At 37.8% G+C, this 21,710-nt stretch overlaps 1 protein-coding gene across 1 annotated transcript in view; it reads right to left on the bottom strand.

Moving 5' to 3' along the window:
• Positions 1 to 2,639: 2,639 nt before the first annotated feature.
• The window catches only part of Themis (thymocyte selection associated), a 158,298-nt gene continuing 139,227 nt past the window's right edge, over positions 2,640 to 21,710 (bottom strand). Inside the window, exon 5 of the mRNA XM_090338159.1 lies at positions 2,640 to 2,786. Coding sequence (XP_090194285.1) covers positions 2,655 to 2,786 — 132 coding nt within the window. The 3' untranslated portion in view covers positions 2,640 to 2,654. The remainder of the gene's footprint in view (positions 2,787 to 21,710) is intronic.

Here is a 21,710-nt window from a genome sequence, read left to right as displayed (position 1 = left end):
CACAAAGACCCGGGTTCAATTCCTCAGTACCATATATATATATATATATATATATATATATAAAAAAGCTGGATATGGTGCTATGGCTCAAGTGGTAGAGCTCTAGCCTTTCTCAAGGACAGTGCTCAGGCCCTGAGCTCAAGCCCAGGACTCGCAAAAAAAAAAAAAAAGAAATATTATGTGAGAAGCACCAAACCACATGATTGAATTAAGGACCCACTGTGAAGAAGGTCATTGATGAGATCTGGAGAAATATTTTCATCAGCTTTATAGGGAAAGAAGTAGAGGTTGGCAGCACTGCCTGCAGTTCTTTTTCCTTTCTCCTCCCCCTTCCCCTTTTCTTTCCTCTTCCCCTTCCCCTTCTCTTCCTCTTCCCCCTTTCCTTTCCCTTCCCTCTCCCTGTCCCCCCTCTCTCTCCTTCCTTTTTTTCTTTCATACTCCTGGTGGCAATAGCATATCATTACATAATTTGCCCCAGCCATTCATATCAGTCCCAGTAGTTTATACTGGATGTTTCAAAGAATTCCTTTAAGTACATTATTAGCCAAATATTTGTAAAGGATCCATATCATATTCTTGAAAGAATAAATATGAGTATCCTGAAGCAGCAAGGCCAGAAAAGTAGTAACCTCAATTAAGATAAGGTTCTACAGATGACTCTCTCATTTGGAAAAAATTGGAAAGTATAAGCACAAAAACAAGGGAAAGTTAGGTGTGGTGGTGTTTGTTTATAATCCCAGCACTCAATAGACAGAGGCAGGAGGATCATGAGTTCAATACTTAGATGAGCTACATAGTGAAACCAGGAGAGAGAGAGAGAGAGAGAGAGAGAGAGAGAGAGAGAGAGAGAGAGAGAGAGAGAGAGAGAGAGAGAGAGAGAGAGAGAGAGATATTCATAACCAAAAAGTTCTAATTTATCAAATTTGGAGATAGGAAAGCAAATAAAAACAGATACACACAAGGGATAATTTCTAACCAAACATACATGGAAATTAACCCAAGAAGGGAGATTTCATTTCACTTTCTTGAATGAAGGTAGGAAATCTCATTTGCCTTGAACCATAACTTGAATCCCAGGGACTCTTAAGTCTTTAAAACGATCACTTAGGAGAAGTATGTTGAGAAAAGAGGCATATTTTGCATTATTCAGCAAGGCACAGAGCTGGGCATCCATTCTACTATTCCAGAGAAACATGTATACACAAAAGAGAAGATTAGATAACAAGTTTCTCTTAGCATGAAACAAAAACTTTGATCTCAGGAATTGTGTTATCTTGTACTTTTTTAGAATCCATAATCTCAAAAGAAAAAAAAACAGTTTTCAATGAATTAATAATGGCTTTGAGTCTCAACACGCTACAGCAATTTTCACTATGGTGGTTGTTTCTTTTGTAGTCACACTTGATTAGTATTTGAAATGTGGAGGAATTGCAATATGCATGGTTTTCAAAGCCCTTTACAGAATTTCATTTTTATCACTTGCAGAGAGTCAATGAAAAGGTAATAAGAAAAGCTCTATGGGATATTTTTATAGGAATGTCAGAAGCCAGTAAGCTAACCACATGAAAGAATCCAGATTGTACAGACAGGATTTGGAGCAGAAACACTTCAGAGACTTTTTATCTAGTATTTTGACTTTTACATGTCCTTGGAGAAGAAAGTGTGCTAGCTACAAAACCAAATAAGGAGGTGAACCTACAGTATGCTTAATAATAATTACAGTTTCAATTTTCCTACAAACTAAATGTGAAGTTTCAAAGATAAAGTGTAATAGAAATTGAGCTGGTTTGGTGTGTCTCTACAATATTGTCAAAAGAAAATTCTTATTTCCGTTGCTAACTCATTCCTGCTTTCTACCAGATGGAAGTTAGTCCGGTGGCTTAATTGAATGCTACCAACTCCATGAGCCCATTTGCTGTGGTTTTGTTCTTTGCAGAGACAAAAAATTCCAGATCATTATCTCTAGAAATTAAGCTGAAGTCTACATTTGTTTACTTATCTGACACATTTAAGAATTTTAAGACATATCAACTATTAACCTCATTTCAAGCCACGAATCCTTCTTGTCCATTCTTCTAGTAGAGATACCAAAACATTATTACCATAACAATTCAAGTAATCTCAAAACGTATCTCGGGCCACAATTGAAGGGAAAAAACCCTAATTATGGAAAACAACAAATAGCGCTATCATTATTGTGAGTGTTTAATATCATGCTGCACTTAAAACTTCATTTCTCATCATCTCTTTTGCTGTCCCTTGGTTATCTCATATTGTTACAGTATTTTACCTTGTTATCGGATATATTGGCTATATGCGTATTTGGTTATTTTAAGTCGGATAGGGAAGGGGGAAAACAAGATGATGGGTGGTGGAGGAAGGAAATGGGGACCAAGACATGAGAAAGGGTATCAATGTTTGTAAAGTAATGCACCTTCTATCTGGTGAATATAATGTAACCCTTCTATTAATTACAATAAAAATATATGAAAAAACTTCATTTCTAAAAGGTTTGGAGGACAGGGTAGCAACTTCAAATGAGGAGCATATTCCAAACAAATGGCAGTACAAACATACACATTGTAACTTTGTCAGACAGGCCACAGAGACCACAATCTTGCTGCTTAACTAACCCCTAGCCATGGTAGTACCTGCTACTGCAGGGCTTCATCCTTGCTGTTCTGTTTCTCCACCTTGGCGGAATCATTGTGACGACCAACTGGTACTCTTGAATCCAGGCCAGCTTGATTTGAGTTAATTTTCTTGGTTATGTCCACACGGTGACTCTGAAATGAAACAGGTCAACATGATTGATTTCAGAAGGAAATTATCAGCCCAAAATAAATGTTCCCTAAAATATGACAAGGATAAACATTTATCATATAGCCAAATCATTTCTGTATGGTTAAAAGAACCTTCCCTATGCCAAAGCAAGTCATATATTGTACATGGTGGAAATGTATGTGTAAATTTTTTAGATATCCTTAGTGACTAGAAGAACTTATTTTAAGTAGAAAAAGTCACCTTAAAATACTATTTGTAGGCCAAGAGTTTGGCTTAGTGGTACAGGGCTTGCCTAGCATGCACAGAGACCCGGGTTCAATTCCTTGGTATCACATACATAGAAAAAGCCGGAAGTGGTGCTGTGTTTCAAGTGGTAGAGCACTAGCCTTGAGGAAAGCCCAAGGACAGTGCTCAGGCCCTGAGTTCAAGCTCCAGGATTGGCAAAAAAAAATACTACTTGTATATCACTTTTGCTTTGTGAAGCTTTTAAAATATTTCTCATTTAGAATATTTTTCCCAGTCTATATTCTCTTAGTTAGATAACCTAGCTTTTTACTACACTATACAATTAATTATTATTAATTTGTATTAACATTTATTATTATTGTTATTATCATTATATTTGTAATGCTTCGGGTTAGATCCAGGAATTTGTGTATGCTAGGCAGGTAACTTTAAAACTTGAGTTATATTTCCATTTCCACTCTTTAAAAAAATCTCCATGTCAGTTTTATATCATTGTATTCTTTTAAATCAGTTGTGGGCCTTGAGCTCTGGGCCTGGGTGCTCTCCCTGAACTCCTCAGCTCAAGGCTGGTCCAACACCACTTTTGGTTTTCTGGTGGTTAATTGGAGGTGAGTCTCACAGACTTTAGGGCCCGGGCTGTCTTTGAACCATGATCTTCAGATCTCAGTCTCCTGATTAGCCAGGATTACAGTTACCAGCCCTGGGCTATTATTGTATTCTTCATAGAGAAAAAATATTTTTTTATTACTTTTTATGTTTGGTGGTTTGAAGTCAGAATCTGTACTTTGTACATAACAGTGCTCTACTACTTGAGCCACACCACCAGCTCTTTTTCACACTGGTTATTTTCAAGATGGGATTACTTATTCCCAGAGCAGCACGGGCTGTTGCCTTCTTATTTGCTCTTCCTTTTATTGCTAGGATAAGAGGTATATATCAATAAGCTCAGCCATTTTGTTTCTCCCATAGCTTAGGCATATGTCAACACATCAAGTCATTAATTGAGATGCAATCTCCTGAAATTTTAATTCTGGCTGGGTTTGAACCACCGTCTTTATCTTCTAAATAATTAGGTTACAGATTTGAACCTCTACAACCAACTCAGAACAAACATTAATAGATATTCTAAATTTACAATCCATGTTATAAGTATTCTGCAAATCTGACAAAGCTCCTTTAGTTAATTTAAGCATCATGATTTATGATAGCAAAGATTCAACATCAATGGCTCTTATAACTTATCACTGTGAGAGATCTAGTGTTTGCCTCTATACTGACTCATTGTACACTTCATAAGAATAATCAATTTGAACCTACACTGAAGACCAAAGTAGAAAAAGAAATTTCAATACTTTGTCTCATACTCAAATTCAGACCACAATTTATCAATTTGAACATGATTATAGAATGTTTTTAGATTCACAGTCAAAATTAGCCAATTAATTTTGGCCATCCACTTTAGCTATTTTGGCTCATTATAAGGTAGGATAATGAATAACTTTTCCCTAAAGTTCCTCTCATGGATGCGGTGTTGAATTAAATTCATTAAAAACTTGATTTTATAGAATGAAAAGCTTTTAAGGCTTCTAGAGTACCAATAAGAAAACTATCAGTCTAATTACATCATTTTGTTAAAATGAACAGTGCCAGGGATCAGAGGTACGAGCCCTCTGACAAAGACTCCCAGTCACCGCATTCCTTAGTGACACAAGGCTTAGGACAAGGCACTTTGTGTGACCTTGTGAGTGATCAGTTTCATTTTTCTCAATGCAGTGGACCGATTGTTCACATGTTTCCAGTCCTCTGTCTTCTGTGTCCAGCTCCTATGCATGCTTTCCTATTCTGCCTTCTAGATTGTCCATTTGTTTCTGTTTTCTGGACCAACTGGAGACATCAAAGATGCTTACAGAATTGTTTTTGCTCATTTTGGGGCTTTCATTAGACCATGAGACGTTACCCCACTTGCCCAAATTAAGGAATCCTAGATTGTTGAACGAAGTCTGCCTAGATCAGAGTTAGGTAAGCCCTGTCAACTAATGAACTAAACAATGGTTATTTCAACTGCATGCTACTAAAGTTTTCTGGTGGTAATGTGATATTGTGTGGTGATAACTGGCAAATGCAACAATGACATATCTATGACATCCTAGATACTGGGGGTGGTGAGAGAGATACCTTATGGGTCAAATACAATGTCTAAAATTGCTAAAGGGGGGAAGGAAGATGGCGCCGAGACAATAGGGACGCTGCCTAGCTCTCTCTCACAAAAAGAGGGAACCAGGGAGTACCACGAGCCAACTACCTTAAGAAATCCACAACAACAAACTCAAAAAGCAATGGAGAAGGACTCAAACCGGAAAAGAAATCCACATAAAGCTCACATCCAACTTTCTCAAAGAATTCGGAATGCGAGGACCCCACCCCCACCTCTGTCCGCCAGCTCCAAGCCGCGAAAAGCAGTGGCGGGCACCGGCTCCAAGCCGCGAAAAGCAGCGACAGTGGAGGGCGCCAGGCCTGGAGCCCAACTGCTGCAGAAACCAGCACAGAACCGGGCCAGAGAATGGCGGAAGCAGCAGAACCGTATTTGAGTACAGTGGACCATGGGATGGGCCTGCGAGCTTCCGTCTGAGCGCGGTTGGCAGACGTTTTCCTGTGCTGCTTCCAGGGGCAGCCCCAAGCCAAGGGTCTGGGGATTAAGAGTTTCCAGGGGCTCTCAGCAGGACCAGCAGGAGGCCCCTCTGTTCCCAGGGGCTGGGCCCAGCTGGGGACGTGGGATCCAAGGGCAGAGCCGTGCCTTTTTGATTCTGAGAATCCACTGTGAGGCCACTGGTTGGGCTAAGAGCTAGTCATGCAGCAACACATAAGTTTTATTCTAATACTTTCCAAACTTTGTACTCAAATACGCTACCTACTCACCAACTTAGGTCAGTTATCCTTATGCTATACCTTTTCTTCATTACTACAATATTCTTACACTCCTACGTTAATCCTCTTGTACCTCCCCTGACCTCTCTCATTCTATTTTTCTATCTCTGGACCTCTGTTCGTCTTTCAACCCTTATACTGCATGGATTTACACTTGATGGCTGTTGAGCAATACTGTATATCTAGGTGTTTAATTATTCTCTAGGCTCAGAGGCACTTAAAGACAATAGAGATTGGATTGAGAGGCTTATTGTTTTGGGTAAAAATCACTTATCAGTGGATGTATTAGACTGGTCTGTAAGTGCACAAAAAGAAAGAGTGATAACACCAATCAAAACTTGTGAGCATCTAGTGTCTGCCAGCTACAGAGGTCTAGGTTGGTTATATCTGAAAAACTATAATCGTGTTTAGTATTAATCTTGCTCCCATTTTCAAATGGGCAGAACAAGAACTCAAGAAAAATGTCAAATCAAGAAACAACATCCCCCCCCCCCAATGTAAACAGACAATGGAACAGTCACTGGCAAACCTAGAGGAGAGTCTTCCAAGTGCTATACAAATGCAATTGATAAACATCATTAATGAAAAATGTGAAAATGTAAAGAAAGAGATAAGGGAGGAAGCCATAGCTGAACAAGAGGAAACCATAAGCAAGGTGATAAGTGAAAAAGAAGAAGCCATAAAGGAGGCCATAATAAAGGTTGTTCAAAGAAAGATGGATGAATTCATAGAATCCACAAATAAAACGGTGACTGAACTCCAGCAAATGTTCAAAGAAAGTAAAGCTACTGAGTTTAACCACTCAAATGGAAATCAAGGCGCTAAAGAAATCCATACATGATCTAAAAGAAGAGATGCAAGGCATCAAAAATGAGCAATTAGAAGCAAGGGAGATGAAAAATAAAGTAGATAGCTTTGATAGCAGGTTAGACAATGCAGAGGAGAGAATTTCCGGGGCTGAAGATAATTTAGTTATTATAGAGAAAGAACAGAAAATGAGTCAATCCAAATCTAGGAAAAATGAGAGAGCGCTTCAGGAGGTCCAAGATACAATTAGGAAGCCTAATTTAAGGCTAATTGGTATTGAGGAGGGCGTGGAGAAAGAGGTCAATGGTATTGGAAATATACTTCAGGGAATCATCTCAGAGAATTTCCCAAATATCCAGAAGGGCAGGCCCATCCAGATACAAGAAGCTTTTAGAACCCCAAACAGACCTGACCAGAAAAGAACATCCCACCGCCACATCGTAATCCGAACTGGATCAATAGAAACCAAAGAAAGGATCCTAAAGGCAGCCAGGGAAAAGGGATCAGTAACCTATAAAGGAAAACCAATCAGAATAACCCCAGATTTCTCAGCAGAGACCATGCAAGCAAGAAGTGACTGGAAGCATATATGTCATGCCCTTAAGTCAAATAACTCCCAACCAAGAATACTGTACCCAGCTAAGCTCTCATTCATAACTGAGGGAACAATAAAAACATTCCATTCCAGGGAAAAGCTGCAACAGGTCACAAAAAAACCAACACTACAGAGAATTCTCAAAGATGTTCTATACATAGAAAACCAAAATAAATGCAATATAGGGAAAGAAATGGCACCTAAACAGCATACCATTGAAGGACCACAAGAACTGTCAAGACACAGGCCCTAATAAAAGCTTTAAAAAATGGTAGGAACTAATAAATATCTCTCAATCCTAACTCTCAATATCAATGGACTTAACTCTCCCATTAAACGGCATAGGCTGTCTAGTTGGATCAAAAAAGCAAGAGCCATCATTCTGCTGTCTTCAAGAGACACATCTTACCCCAAAAAAACAATCATCTTTTGAAAGTGAGAGGTTGGAATAAACTCTATCATGCTAATGGCCCCCATAAACAGGCTGGAGTTGCCATCCTCATATCAGATAAAATAGACTTCAAACTAAAATTAGAAAGAAAAGACAAAGAAGGTTACTACATAATACTAAAGGGATCTTTCCTCCAGGAAGACATAACGATCCTAAATATTTACACACCCAATCCCGGAGCTCCGAACTTCATCAAACAAACTTTACTTACACTGAAACCATACATAGATCGAAATACAGTGATTGTCGGTGACTTTAACACAGCACTCTCACCTTTGGACAGATCAACTAGGCAAAAACTCAACAGAGAAACCTTAGAACTGAACAACTATGTAGATCAACTAGATCTAACAGACATCTGCAGAATATTCCACCCAGCAACAACACAATATACGTTTTTCTCAGCAGCACATGGAACATTCTCCAAAATAGATCACATCTTAGACCATAAAACAAACCTGGACAGATTCAGAAACACAGAAATTATTCCATGCACACTCTCAGACCACAAAGGCATCAAATTGGAACTGAACACACATCTCCACCAACGAAAACCCTGTAACTCATGGAGTCTGAACAACACATTGTTGAATCACCAATGGGTCATCGAAGAGATCAGAACAGAAATCCAACAGTTTATGAAATTTAACAGTAAGGAGCACACAAACTACCAACTCCTTTGGGACACAGCAAAGGCAGTACTCAGAGGAAAATTTATAGCGCTTAGTGCCTACAACAACAAGTTGGAAAAATTGCAAACCAACAAGTTAATGTCTCACCTTAGCTCCTGGAAAAAGAGCAACAAACCAACCCTAATCCCAGTAGAAGAAAGCAAATTATTAAAATCAAAGCAGAATTAAATGATTTGGAATCCAAAAAAAACTATAGAAAGAATCAACAAAACAAGGAGTTGGTTCTTTGAAAGAATTAACAAAATTGACAAGCCCTTAGCAAATCTTACCAAAAAAAGAAGAGAGCATATCGAAATAAACAAAATCACAGATGAAAATGGTAATATCATGACAGAAATTACCAAGATCCAGAATATCATGAGGGAATACTTCTCAAACCTTTACGCCAACAAATTTGAGAATCTAGATGAAATGGATGAATTCCTAGCCAATATTAACATACCCACACTGAACCAAGAAGAACTAAGCCAACTCAACAGGCCTATTTCAAGCTCTGAAATAGAAATGGCAATTAGAGAACTTCCACCTAAGAAAAACCCAGGGCCAGATGGATTCACAGCTGAATTCTATAAGGTCTTCAAAGCAGAGCTCACACCAATACTCCTCAAGCTCTTCAACGAAATTGAAAATGAAGGCTCTTTACCAAACTCATTCTATGAAGCCAGTATAACCCTCATCCCCAAACCAGACAGAGATTCATCAAAGAAAGAGAAATATAGACCTATTTCTTTGATGAACATCGATGCAAACTTCTCATGAAAATACTGGCCAACCGTCTACAACAACTCATGAAAAAAACTTGGGGCCGGGAGTTTGGCCTAGTGGTTAAAGTGCTTGCCTAGCATGCATGAAGACCCGGGTTCGATTCCTCAGTACCACATACATAGAAAAAAGCCAGAAGTGGTGCTGAGGCTCAAGTGGTAGAGCTCTAGCCTTGAGAAAGTCCAAGGACAGTGCTCAGGCCCTGAGCTCAAGCCCAGGACTGGCAAAAAAAAAAAATATACACTATGATCAAACTGGATTCATCACAGGGAGGCCAAGCTGGTTCAACATACGCAAATCAATTAATATAATTCAACACATCAACAGGAGCAAGGACAAAAATCACATGATTGTCTCAATAGATGCGGAAAAGGCATTTGACAAGATCCAACACCCCTTCATGTTAAAAGCTCTGGAGAAACTAGGAATCCATGGATCATTCCTCAATATAATAAAGGCTGTGTATGAGAAACCCACTGCTAGTATTACACTTAATGGTGAAAATCTAAAGCCATTTCCTCTAAAACTATCCCTCTTTGCAGATGACATGATTCTGTATTTAAAGAATCCTATAGACTCTACTCCCAAGCTTCTTGAGCTGATTCAAAACTTTGGAAGAGTAGCAGGCTATAAAATCAACCCTCAAAAATCAACTGCCTTCCTTTACGCCAACAGTGAGAGGAACGAGGCAATAATCAGGAAAGAAACTCCTTTCACAATAGCCTCAAAGAAAATAAAGTACCTAGGAATTAGCTTAACTAAGAATGTAAAGGACCTTTTTGATGAAAACTTTAAAACCCTAAAAAAGGAAATTAAAGCAGAACTAAGGAAATGGAAAAGCCTCCCATGCTCCTGGATTGGAAGAATCAACATTGTGAAAATGACAATCTTGCCAAGGGCTATCTACAAATTCAACGCAATACCCATCAATATCCCAATGGCATTCTTTAAAGAAATAGAAGAGGCAATTCAAAATTTCATATGGAATAATAAAAGACCCCATATAGCAAAAACACTTCTTAGCAGAAAGAACAGCACTGGAGGAATTTCAATTCCAACTTTAGACTCTATTACAGAGCTATAATTTTCAAAACAGCTTGATACTGGCACAGAACAGGCCTGAAGACCATGGAATAGAACTGAGGACCCAGATACTAAACCACAGACCTATGGCCACCTAAAAAATAGAATGGGAGCCAAAAAAATAGAATGGAAGAAAGACAGCCTCTTCAACAAGTTGTGCTGGCAGAACTGGTTAAGCACCTGCAGAAAACTAAAGTTGGATCCTTCTTTGTCACCTTGCACTAGAATTAACTACAAATGGATCAAAGACCTAGAGGTAAAAGCTGACAGACTGAAAACTTTACAGGAAGGAATAGGAGATACACTAGGTCTCCTTGGCACAGGTAGAAACTTTCTTAATAAGGACCAAGAATTACAACAAATCAGAGAAAGGCTGGATAAGTGGGACTGCATTAAACTGTGGAGCTTTTGTATGGCAAAGGACATAGCTAGTAAATTAATTAGGAAGCCTACAGAGTGGGAGAAGATCTTCACCAACCAAACAACAGACAAAGGCCTCATATCTAAAATATATCAACAACTCAAAAAATTGAATCACTCCAAAATTAATCTCCAAAGTAACAACCATCCCATTAAAAAAATGGGCCAAAGACTTAAAGAGAGTCTTCTCTGAAGAAGAAACAAAAATGGCCTATAGACACATGAAGAAATGCTCAACATCTCTGGTCATAAAAAGAAATGCAAATCAAAACAACTCTAAGATTCCACCTCACTCAAGTTAGAATGGCCAGGATCACGAAAATGAATAATAACAGATGCTGGAGGGGATGTGGCCAGGAGGGATCACTACTACACTGTTGGTGGGAGTGCAAACTCGTTCAACCACTATGGAAAGCAGTGTGGCAGTGCCTCAAAAGGCTAAACATAGAACTCCCCTATGACCCAGCAATTCCACTACTTGGCATTTACCAACCATCCAGAAACAAGGGCATACTAAATCCACTAGCACAACAATGTTCATTGCAGCACTATTCACCATAGCAAAGATATGGAACCAACCTAGATGTCCCTCAGTTGATGAGTGGATCAACAAGTTGTGGTATTTGTACACAATGGAATTCTTATGCTGCTGTCAGAAGGAATGACATCGTCCCATTTGTTAGGAAATGGAAAGACTTAGAAAAAATCATATTAAGTGAAGTAAGCCAGACTCAAAGGAACTTAGGCTCAATGGTTTTCCTCATTTGTCATAATCAGTAGAAACCTTGGGCTGTACTAGCAGAGATCTGCAATAGAGCAAAATCTTGATACATAAGGCCATATAGTATGAAGCTAATTGAAAGGACCTCCAGGATATTGAAACAAAAGCCATATAACGAATGATTGTTGTCCTTAATGTACTATGTTGTCTCTCATCTCCTTTGCTGTCCCTTGGTTATCTCATATAGTTACAGTATCTCACTTTGTTATCTGATATATTGAATTTATTTGTATTTGGTTATTTGAAATTTGATAGGGAAGGGGGGAAAACCAAGACGGGTGGGGGTGTGGGGGGGAGGGTAATGGGTACCAAGACATGTGAAAGGGTATCAATGTATGTGAATTAATGCACCTTCTATCTGGCAGATATTATGTAACCCTTTTTACTAATTACAATAAAAAATTTGAAAAATAAAAAAAATAAAATTGCTAAAGCAGTGAATTAAAACAGAGTGCAGTCAGTCATCTGTAGGTAACTCCCTAATTCCCATTTTGAGTGACAAGATAGGTTGTGAACTGAATGTATCACATGGTGAGACCTCTGTGCCTCAGGCTCAGAGATATGGCATGATAACAACCAAAGAAATAAAAATGCTAGCAACAACATCATGTGTTCAACATTGAGAAAATGTAAAGGCATGCAAAGAATTCATGGAAGAATAGGTAAGTTTGGATCAGCATGCATCAACCTTTAAGAACATTCTATAACTGCACTTAAAAATAAATCATGTTTATTTTTGAGTATTTTTTCACTTAAATAGTCATTTGAAATGAGTTATTAGGATCCTGGGTGCTAATACAAAGTGACTATTGAATTATTTTCCATGTTATTCTTGGCTTATAGTTTGCCTGTTGAGTTTAGTGTTCCTGCAAAGGTAATGATCTAATTTCAAGTACTGATTATGCTTCTCATGAACAAAGAAAAGAAGAAAAAATTATTTAAAATAATGATCACTAAGCTATCCATGAAAAAAATGAAAGATTTTTTTCCTCTTTGTTTATCTTTCATGATAAATGTAAGGCCATTTTGTTGGGCTAATATTCCTTTACCATGCAATTTATTGCAATTCCCTGTTCATGATTATATCCACTGGTATCCGTTCTCCCCAAAGGCAAAGATGCTTGATTTTCTTAGAGGGCTGCAAATGACCTGTCTTGGCCATGGATGAAATAGCCACACATTTAAAACAACATGAGGCACCCCAGATAATTTAGTTTTCTTGGTGCTTTGTAAAAATAGCAATACCCTTCTACTTGGCTAAAAAAATATATATAACCTGCTTCTTTTCTGCATATACAAACAACTGCTCCATTTCAATACTTATTTTTTAATCAGAAAGGAAATTTAAGAGATACTTCATGAGAAATTTCAAATGATATCCACTGAACTTCTCCTTAAGTTTCTTCTGAGAATTGAATTTGACTTAAAACAGAACAACAGCATTATTTCAGAAACCATACATTAAAGGAGAACCATAAGCCAATCTGGAGAAATATAGGTTTGCTATAATATTCTAATTTTTATTCGAGAGAATTCTCAGTATGCTAGGTAATCTTGCTCTTTGTGTTTGGGGTACAGAGTTCTCTTACAGTTTAATTACCATAAGTAATAACCTACAATATTATTAAGATCACTTTTTTTGTACCTACTGAGACTATATAACTCTGGAAGCAATTGTCCTTCCGTTGTGTATTCTACTCTGTGTGTGTGTGTGTGTGTGTGTGTGTGTGTGAGTGTGTGTGTGTGTGTGTGTGTTTCTGTGTTATATGTGTTATACCATAAATAATTTAGAAGATTACCAAGTGGTCTTTTTAGAAATATTTTTTTAAAAAGCAACGATGTAGCCCAGTGTGGTTATTCCTGCCTATCATCTGAGCCACTTAGAAGTGGGGGTCAGGAGAATAATTGTTTGAGGTCAGCCTGGGCAAAAAGTTAGCAAAACCTCATTTCAATCAATAAGACTGGCATGATGGTAACACACCTGTGTTCTCAGCTACACGGAAGGTAAGAGCATCTCTATCTGAAGCCAGATCCAAGAAGAAAAAAACTACCAAAATCCTTCCTGAAAAATTAACCTAAAGCAAAATTGACTGTGTGGCTGAAATGGCACAGTATTTATGTAGCAAGCATTAGTATTGCCAAATTAATATCACTTGAATTAATATCACCAAAAAGAAAAATCTAACTATGTTTTATAAAGATGCAGTTTCACAGAGACAAAGGTTTGAATTTGTGTGAGGAAAATACTTAAAGAAGAATGTAACCTGTGAAAAACAATCTAAATCAAATCATGTGGTCCTCTCTTCCCCCACCCCCTTAAACACTTTGAAATTTCCTGCAATTCTAATAGCCACACACTCATAAATTGTCTTCTATATAATCTTTGTCCCAGATGAAAGAAAATTCTTGGGCTCAATTGTGGTTGACAGGCAGTCAACTACAGATAAATCCATTCTTCTCTGTTCCATGTATCACCAGAAGTTCAGTTGTTTAAAAAAAAAATTGGAGCAGGGCGCGGTGGCTTATGCCTGTAATCCTAGCTACTCAGGAGTTTGAGATTTGAGGATCAAGGTTCAAAGCCAGCCCAGGTACAAAAGGACCTGAGACTCTTACCTCCAATTAACCTCTAGAAAATGGGAAGTGGGGCTTTACTCAAGGGTAGAGTGGTAGCCTTGAGCTGAAGAGCTCAGGGAGAGCGCACAGGCCAAATTCAAGCCCCATTACCCTGCCACACACACAAAATAATAAAATAAATTGGAGTTTTCCATCCTCATTAAGATCATACAAGAGACATTAGGCCATAGAATGAAAGTTGCCTGTAGCTACTTTCCCAGTTCCTCTGGTAAAGATGAAAGCTTTTCTTTCATTCACAGGCCTTCTATCTCTCCTAGACTGGCTGGGACTAGATTCAAGAATAGACATCTCTGTCAAATTATGATTAGAACTCTTACCATGATCACATAAAAAAGCTCCTGTACTGTTCCCTTGGAAAGAAATCCTTTACTTCCTAATAAGATTATTGTAAATCCTCCCTCACCTTCTAATACCTATTTCAACAGCATGCTAAGTATTAAAATAAGACATCATCAGTACTCAGAGTTCAATAACATATTCCTCTATTATCCTTGCTGAAACAGGAAAGGACTTTATTTGGCATTTCCAAAGCCATTCCATCCTGATTTGATATTGAGTTGATCATCCTCTTAGGAAAAATGAAATTCTAGCTCTCTACTATAAGATGTCAGTATAATGTTATACTTCCAAAAAGTTTAGGAATTCTTGTTCACAGCATTTGGATAGAGAACCTAATGAATCACTGCACTCTGCTTCTTCCAACTCAAATGTTGTAAAGGACATTTTAAAGGATGTAAAGGACATTTTAAGTGATGCTTAATCTAAGTTTTTTTTAAACAGATTTGAATACTTAGCTAATTTATACAGTTGTGATTCTCAAAGAGATAACTGGGAAGCCCTGATGCCTTAATATGTTAGGTTCAACACTCCAGATACTGTACAAGCATCAGAAAGGGCTGCTTTGAAATTTTCATTGAACTCAAGGCCTGGGCACTGTCCTTGAGTTTTCTCAATTCTAGAGCTCTACTACTTGAGCCACAGCATCACTTCCCACTTTTCCTATGTATATGGTACTAAGGAATCAAACCCAGGGCTTTGTGCATGCTAGGCAAGCACTCTACCACTAGGCCAAACTCCCAGCCCAGGGATGTTTATTTTGAAGGTAACATGGTAAGTGTTTTCTCTGCAAACACCCACCTTAGTTTACCTAAAATGTTGAGTGTATGAACCCTGGAGTAGCACATTATATAGATAAGTATTTCTTTTCCTTTTTCTTTCCCACCAATGTAGAAGTAATTAATTTGCATGGGATGGTTATAAACATTCATGGCTCCTTGTTTAATGGGAAAATAAAATCTCTCGGATTTTGTGAGGGTAATTGGTGGCCAGAGGGCAAGAAAATAATCTTATTTTGAATCACAGGGACAGAAATTCCAATGCATGAAAGTATGTGGCACATTTGGGGAGGGGGGTTAAATTAGTTTTTGGTGAAATTAATTTTGAATTAGGGGACAAATGAATAGTATTTGAACAGTGTCTAGTGGAATCGTGCATACTGCAGATGGCAGATGACACCTTTGCCTGCTACGTAATAGGTTTGTAGCTAAGAAAATTGTTCCAGATTCATTTCCTTCAGATTGCATGTGATATCACCTTAACCTTCTGCATGCTAAAACATAGTCTCTCACATCAGCCTTTGATAAGGCTGGGCCACTGTTTCATTGTTATTTGATCCAGAAACCACTCTGGTGATGAGTATGATTTACCTCACTAGTTCTTTAAGAATTCACATGACACAAGTCAAATGCTGCTAAAATAAAAAAGAAAAATATGCTGTTGTGGACAAGTGCCCAATGCAGATCGAAGTGCTTGGAGGGTTTTTTCCACCTCACATCAGCTCAATTCTGCAAACATTCCTTTAAAACCTCCCATAGAAGCCTCGCTTCTGCCCACTTTTGACTCAAGGGTCTGCCTGTTCCCCCATCCTCCTTCTAATATATTTATTTATACTCTTTTTTCTAGTTTAAGCAATAAAAGTGCTTTATTTATTTACTTATTAAGTGTTGATTAAGTACATGACTGATTTTCATCGAGTGAACCATGTGCTTCAGGTTCTTGGTTTATCCCCAACATTACACAATTTACTTTGCCCTTTTGTTAAAGCCAGAGCTACAAAATACCCATAACACTTTAAATTATGGGTTTTACTTTATGCTAAGACATTATTCTCATTCTATTATTTTTTATATAATTTGTTTGTTTTGTGACTGACCTGGAGTGGTGGTAGATGGTAGTTTTTTTAATTGTAGGGACAATGAATAGAGGGGCTACAGTTATATTCGCCAGGTAGTAGGTGCATTACTTCTCACACATTGATACCCTTTCTCATGGTTTTGTCCCTATTCCCCTCTCTTCACCCCTCCCAATCATCTTGTTTTTCCATCTTCCTTTTCTTATTTCAAATAAACAAATAAACCTATATACAATATATCAGGTAACAAAGTCAGATACAGTAACTATATGAGATTAACCAAGGGGCAAAAAAAGAGAAGAGAAATACCATAGTACATTAAGAATAACAATCACACAAGATAAATCTCTTGTTTCCATATCATGGAGATCCTTTATTTAGCCTTATCCTAAATGGCCTTGTGTATCTAGGTTTTGAGCTATTGCAATCCTCTGCTAGGAGAGTCCTAGACATCTACAAATGAGGGAAACCATTGAGCCTATGTTCCTTTGGATCTGGTTTACTTCACTTAATATGACTCCTTATTTAACATTTTAAACTATTTTTAACTCAGGAACACACTGTTAATAGTATAGCATAATGCTTCAGGACATGTATATTGTACACGGTTTAAAGTATGCCACAATCCTACATGTTGCCCATATTTCTGTATCTACAGTGCTGGTGCTACATTTCATATATATAAATTTCCTTCATGTTGCTTAGAATGTCCTCTTTGGCTCATGTCTCATTCCCCATTCCCCTAGCAGGTCATCAAGGGACCTTAGAGCTTTATCTTTTATTTTCTTACTCTTCTAGCTCCTTATAATGGAACTAGAATAAAAACCTTCCAGAATATTTAATTTCCCATGATTTCAGATTCTAAAACTGCTCTGTGCTGACATTTACTGCTGCTAACCCTGCTCTTCTCTCCCAGTCTTCATTTCCATCATGAGCCTCCTCCTACAGGGTATGTTTGTCTCCCTAACCTATGGGTCCTCAGCACCTGCTAAGTGAAGAGCAAATCCTTTGCCATCCTACTCTTTTTGCAAGTCCCTAAAATATTCCTTTTGTTATTTAGTCCCCTACACCCCCACCTGCAATTTCTAAGTGTCCTGTTTGTTTCTGATGGAAATTCTTGCCACCTATTGGTACCTGGGTCCTCACTATGGATGGATGATCTGAAGATATCTGCCTGCTTTCTCATGTGAGAGCCCAAGAGGAGATGGCAAACCCCACGCTTTTATCATACATCCCACTGAAGCCTGGCATTGCTCAATCTCAGAAGCTATTTAATCACTTAATCCACTGAGATAGTGGCCGTCTGAAATCAATTCCCACAGCTTTCCTTCTCAGTCTCTTATCTTTATTACTGACTCACTCACTGTCCTGTCTTTCTGAAGGAAATGCCTCCTCCTTTGATTGTAACCCCTTCCCCTCCCACTCTCAGCTTGACTTAATCAGTGACACTTACTTATATGAGCTGAGTCTTCTTCTCTATTGCCTCATCATTTCTGGTCAAAGTTTAATAAGAATACTCTCCTTTCAAGGCTCTATTTTTTCCCTCTTCTTTTCACTGAACTAAAGATGTTTTCACAAAGAATTTTCTAAACTTCTGTCATAAGTTTCACCGTCTTTCACAGACCTGGTATTTCCGATGCACTCTATTGCGTGAACTCATAAGCCTCCAGTGGTGCTGTTTTCATCTGTTTCCCAGATCCTGGTATATTTACCTCTTTGTAGTATATTTACCTCTTTGTAATACTTCTCTTTTCTTCTAGTTTCTCAACCAGTGATTTCTAAACCATTCTGACTGCATTTTTCTCTTTTTTTGATATTTTTTATTGTAATTAATAAAAGGGTTACATGATAGTTGCCAGATAGAAGGTGCATTAATTCATATACATTGATACCCTTTCACATGTCTTGGTCCCCATTAAATTGGTGGTTGGTTTTGAACTTGGGGCCTGGGTGCTGACTGTATATTCTTAAAAATCATAAACCTGGAGCCGGGCGTGGTGGGCTAACACATGTAATCCTAGCTACTCAGGAGGCTGAGATCTGAGGATCTCGGTTCAAAGCCAGCCATGGCACTAAAGACCATGAAACTATTATCTTCAATTAACAACTACAAAACAGGAAGGGGTAGGGTGGTAGCTTTGAGCAGAAGAGCTCAGGGACAGCGCCCAGGCCCAGATTTCAAGCCCCTTGACGGACCAAAAGTCTAAAGCATAAACCAGGCCTGGGAGGACAAAACCATAATTTTAGCTATGTAAGAGGTGAATTTGGGAGTTGTAGTTTAAGGCCAGCTGGTGCATAAAAGTTAGGGAGATTCAGTTTCAACCAATGGCTGGGTAGGTGACCTGTGTCTGTTATCACAGCAATGGGGGAAACTCAATGACTGGTTACAGTGGTGTACATCTGCCAGCCCTAGTGACCTGGGGAAGCATAAGGAGGAAGATCATAGCCCAGTTCAGCCTAGACATCTTAGAAGACACAATCTTGAAAACAACCAGTGCAAAAAGGGGCTGAGTGCGGCTCAAGGAATAGATCTCCAGCCTATCACGGGACGGGCTCTGAGTTCAGTCGTTAGTATTGCCCAAATAAAGTAACCAAGCAAGGAAGTAAATAAATACTGAGTATGAGCCATAAAATTATATACATAAAATATATTTATATATCATATGAATGTATACACAGGTACAGGTACACAGACATTTTCTATGCTAAGATATTGTTTAGCTGGGGACTGGTGGAAGCTGCCTGTAATCCTAGCTACTAAGGCTAATTTCTGAGGATTGTGGTTTGAAGCCAGGCCATGTAGGAAAGTCCATGAAACTCTTACCTATAACAAACCTACAAAGAGCTAGAAGTGAAACTGTGGCTCACGTGATAGAGAGCTAGCTTTGAACAAAAATGGTCAGGGATAGCATCAAGGGCCTGAATGAAGCCGAAGGGCTAGAATAAAAACAAACAAATAAAAAGAACAAAGTTGCCAGGTTTTGCTGGCTCATGCATGCAATCCTAGCTGCTCAGGTGGCTGAAATCTGAGGATAGCAGTTCAAAGCTAGCCTGGGCAGAGTGAGACTCCAATTAACCACTCTAAAACCAGAAGTGGAGCTATGGCTCAAAGTGGTAATATTAGCCCTGACAAAAAAGATTCTGGGACAGTACCCAGGCCTGTGATTTCAAGCCCCATCATCACCACCACCACCACCATCGAACAGACAAAAACTAAAATAACCAAAAACAAAGATTTTGGTGACACAGGCCACTAAATTCTTATCCATTGTAAGAAGGTCAAACTGTAAAAGTGAAACATGCTTGACTTAATAATTAATTATTTAATATCTTAATTAATGGAAGTAAAACAAACTTGAGTAAACATTGAATTATTAGTTAATACCTTAACTATTGGACTTAAAATCCACTTCAATTCTTTAGAAGAATTTATAAGTGGTTAGAACCTTCATTTCCATATCATGAATTTTACAAGAAGAGAGATTTTATAGGTTACCCCTATTTTTATCAAAAAAATCACATAACACAGATATTCCAAGATATCCAGCCTTCAAAATGTTCTTTATGGGATGCTTCATCCATTACAGTCACATTTGTCAGCTTTTTGGTTAAATTACCACTTCTACTGTCATATGTGTTTACTGCCAATGACTGCTAAATCTGTACCTCATTGCTGATAAATCCTTATTTTTGGACAAAAATTTCTGTCATAAAATAATCAGCAAATCTCAAAATGGTGCAAACATCTGTGCAGTCATTCCCCACCTCACAATGTACCATGAAACTATTGCTCTTTTACACCTTAAATATTTATATGTTAGTCCAATTCATAACATGTTGCAGAAATTTGTAAACTTCTGGCTATAATTTCCATTCTTCCATAATTTAGAAATGTATATCATAGGTAGAGACATTTCTTTAGTCTTCTTTTAAGATCACTTTAAAAAGTTTTAAATAATATAGCTGCTGTATGGGTTTTTGAATTCACTCCAAAAATAGTGGTTTTACTACAGAGATCATTCAGGGACAGAATAAAGGCATAATGTAGAAAAATTACTTCTTGGTTTATTTTATTATTGAAACCCAATCTAGAAAATACCATAAACAGATATTTCAGGGGGAAAAATTGAACTCTCTTGCAACTTTACAGAAAACCTTCTACACCAAGCTCTTTGTTCATACCAATAATCATAATAGTTAACATTTATTTTGTGTTTAGTAGTTACACATATTGTAGAATGTTCAAATTTTCAGTTTCTAAAAAATATGTTATTGTTATTGTAGAGGTAATTTACAGAGGGATTATTATTACATAAATCAATTAATGAGTACATTTCCATATCACCCCTTCCTTCGCTCTCTCCCAGTTTTTCCCCCAAATCTCCATCTATAAGATGTATAGCTCATTTTCTAGGTAGTGTTTAGTGAGTACCACTGGTATTTGTTTTCCCTTTGTTCCACCTTTTCTGTGCCCTACTCTTACCATCCCAAAGACAAATGGAAAAACAAGACAAAAGGAAAATACAACTTTCTTGTTTTCGCAAGACTTTTGGTGTCAGTCTTGGAGCTTTGGGCCTGGGCACTGTCCCTGAGCTCAAGGATAGCATTCTATTACTTCAGCCACACCTTTGTTTCTGGCTTTTTTTGGTAGTTAATCAGAGATAATTTCTCATGGACTTTTCTACATGGACTGGCTTTGAACTAAGATCCTCTGATATTAGTCTCCCAAGTAGCTAAGGATTACAGGTGGGGAACACCAGTCCCTGGCTCCTTGGAATTTTGGTAAGCATGTTCCAAGCGAATTTTCAGAAAAACAAATTGTTGTAGTATTAATCTTGCTCCCATTTCCAAATGGGCAGAACAGAAAAACTAATAGTCGTGTCACTATATATTGCTTCTTTGTATTATTTTGGATATATTCAGGAAGAATCAGCATATTCAGTGATATATCACTTTTGTGACTATTTTAAAAACTCAAAAAGAATATTACTTGTAGTGAATTTTGAATACAATGAAATAATGTTTGGACTATAATAACTTAAAATAGCACAGAAAATATGGATGATTATGTTCATATTCTTCTTTTTCAGTTTTAAAATACATTGTTAATCATGATAGCTTCATTTTGTCAGTGGATAATCTCACATAATACAGAACAAAATATGGTAAAATACATTGTCACTGGAGTGTTTATAAATCTTCATTTCAGTTTTCTTTGTAATATTAAGGACGTTACTGACATTTGATGAGCATAATTTCCCCTCTTTTAACATGGCTGATAGAGAAATGTTACAAGTGTTTCAAAACTGTCAGTTCTGCTTTTTGAAAATGCAACTTTT

Source organism: Megascapheus bottae, chromosome 8, assembly GCF_031878675.1.
Source record: "Megascapheus bottae isolate mThoBot1 chromosome 8, mThoBot2.hap1, whole genome shotgun sequence".
Classification (NCBI taxonomy): Eukaryota; Metazoa; Chordata; class Mammalia; order Rodentia; family Geomyidae; genus Megascapheus; species Megascapheus bottae.
Note: the sequence above shows the minus strand (reverse complement) of the source record. Positions and strands in the feature narration are given on the sequence as shown.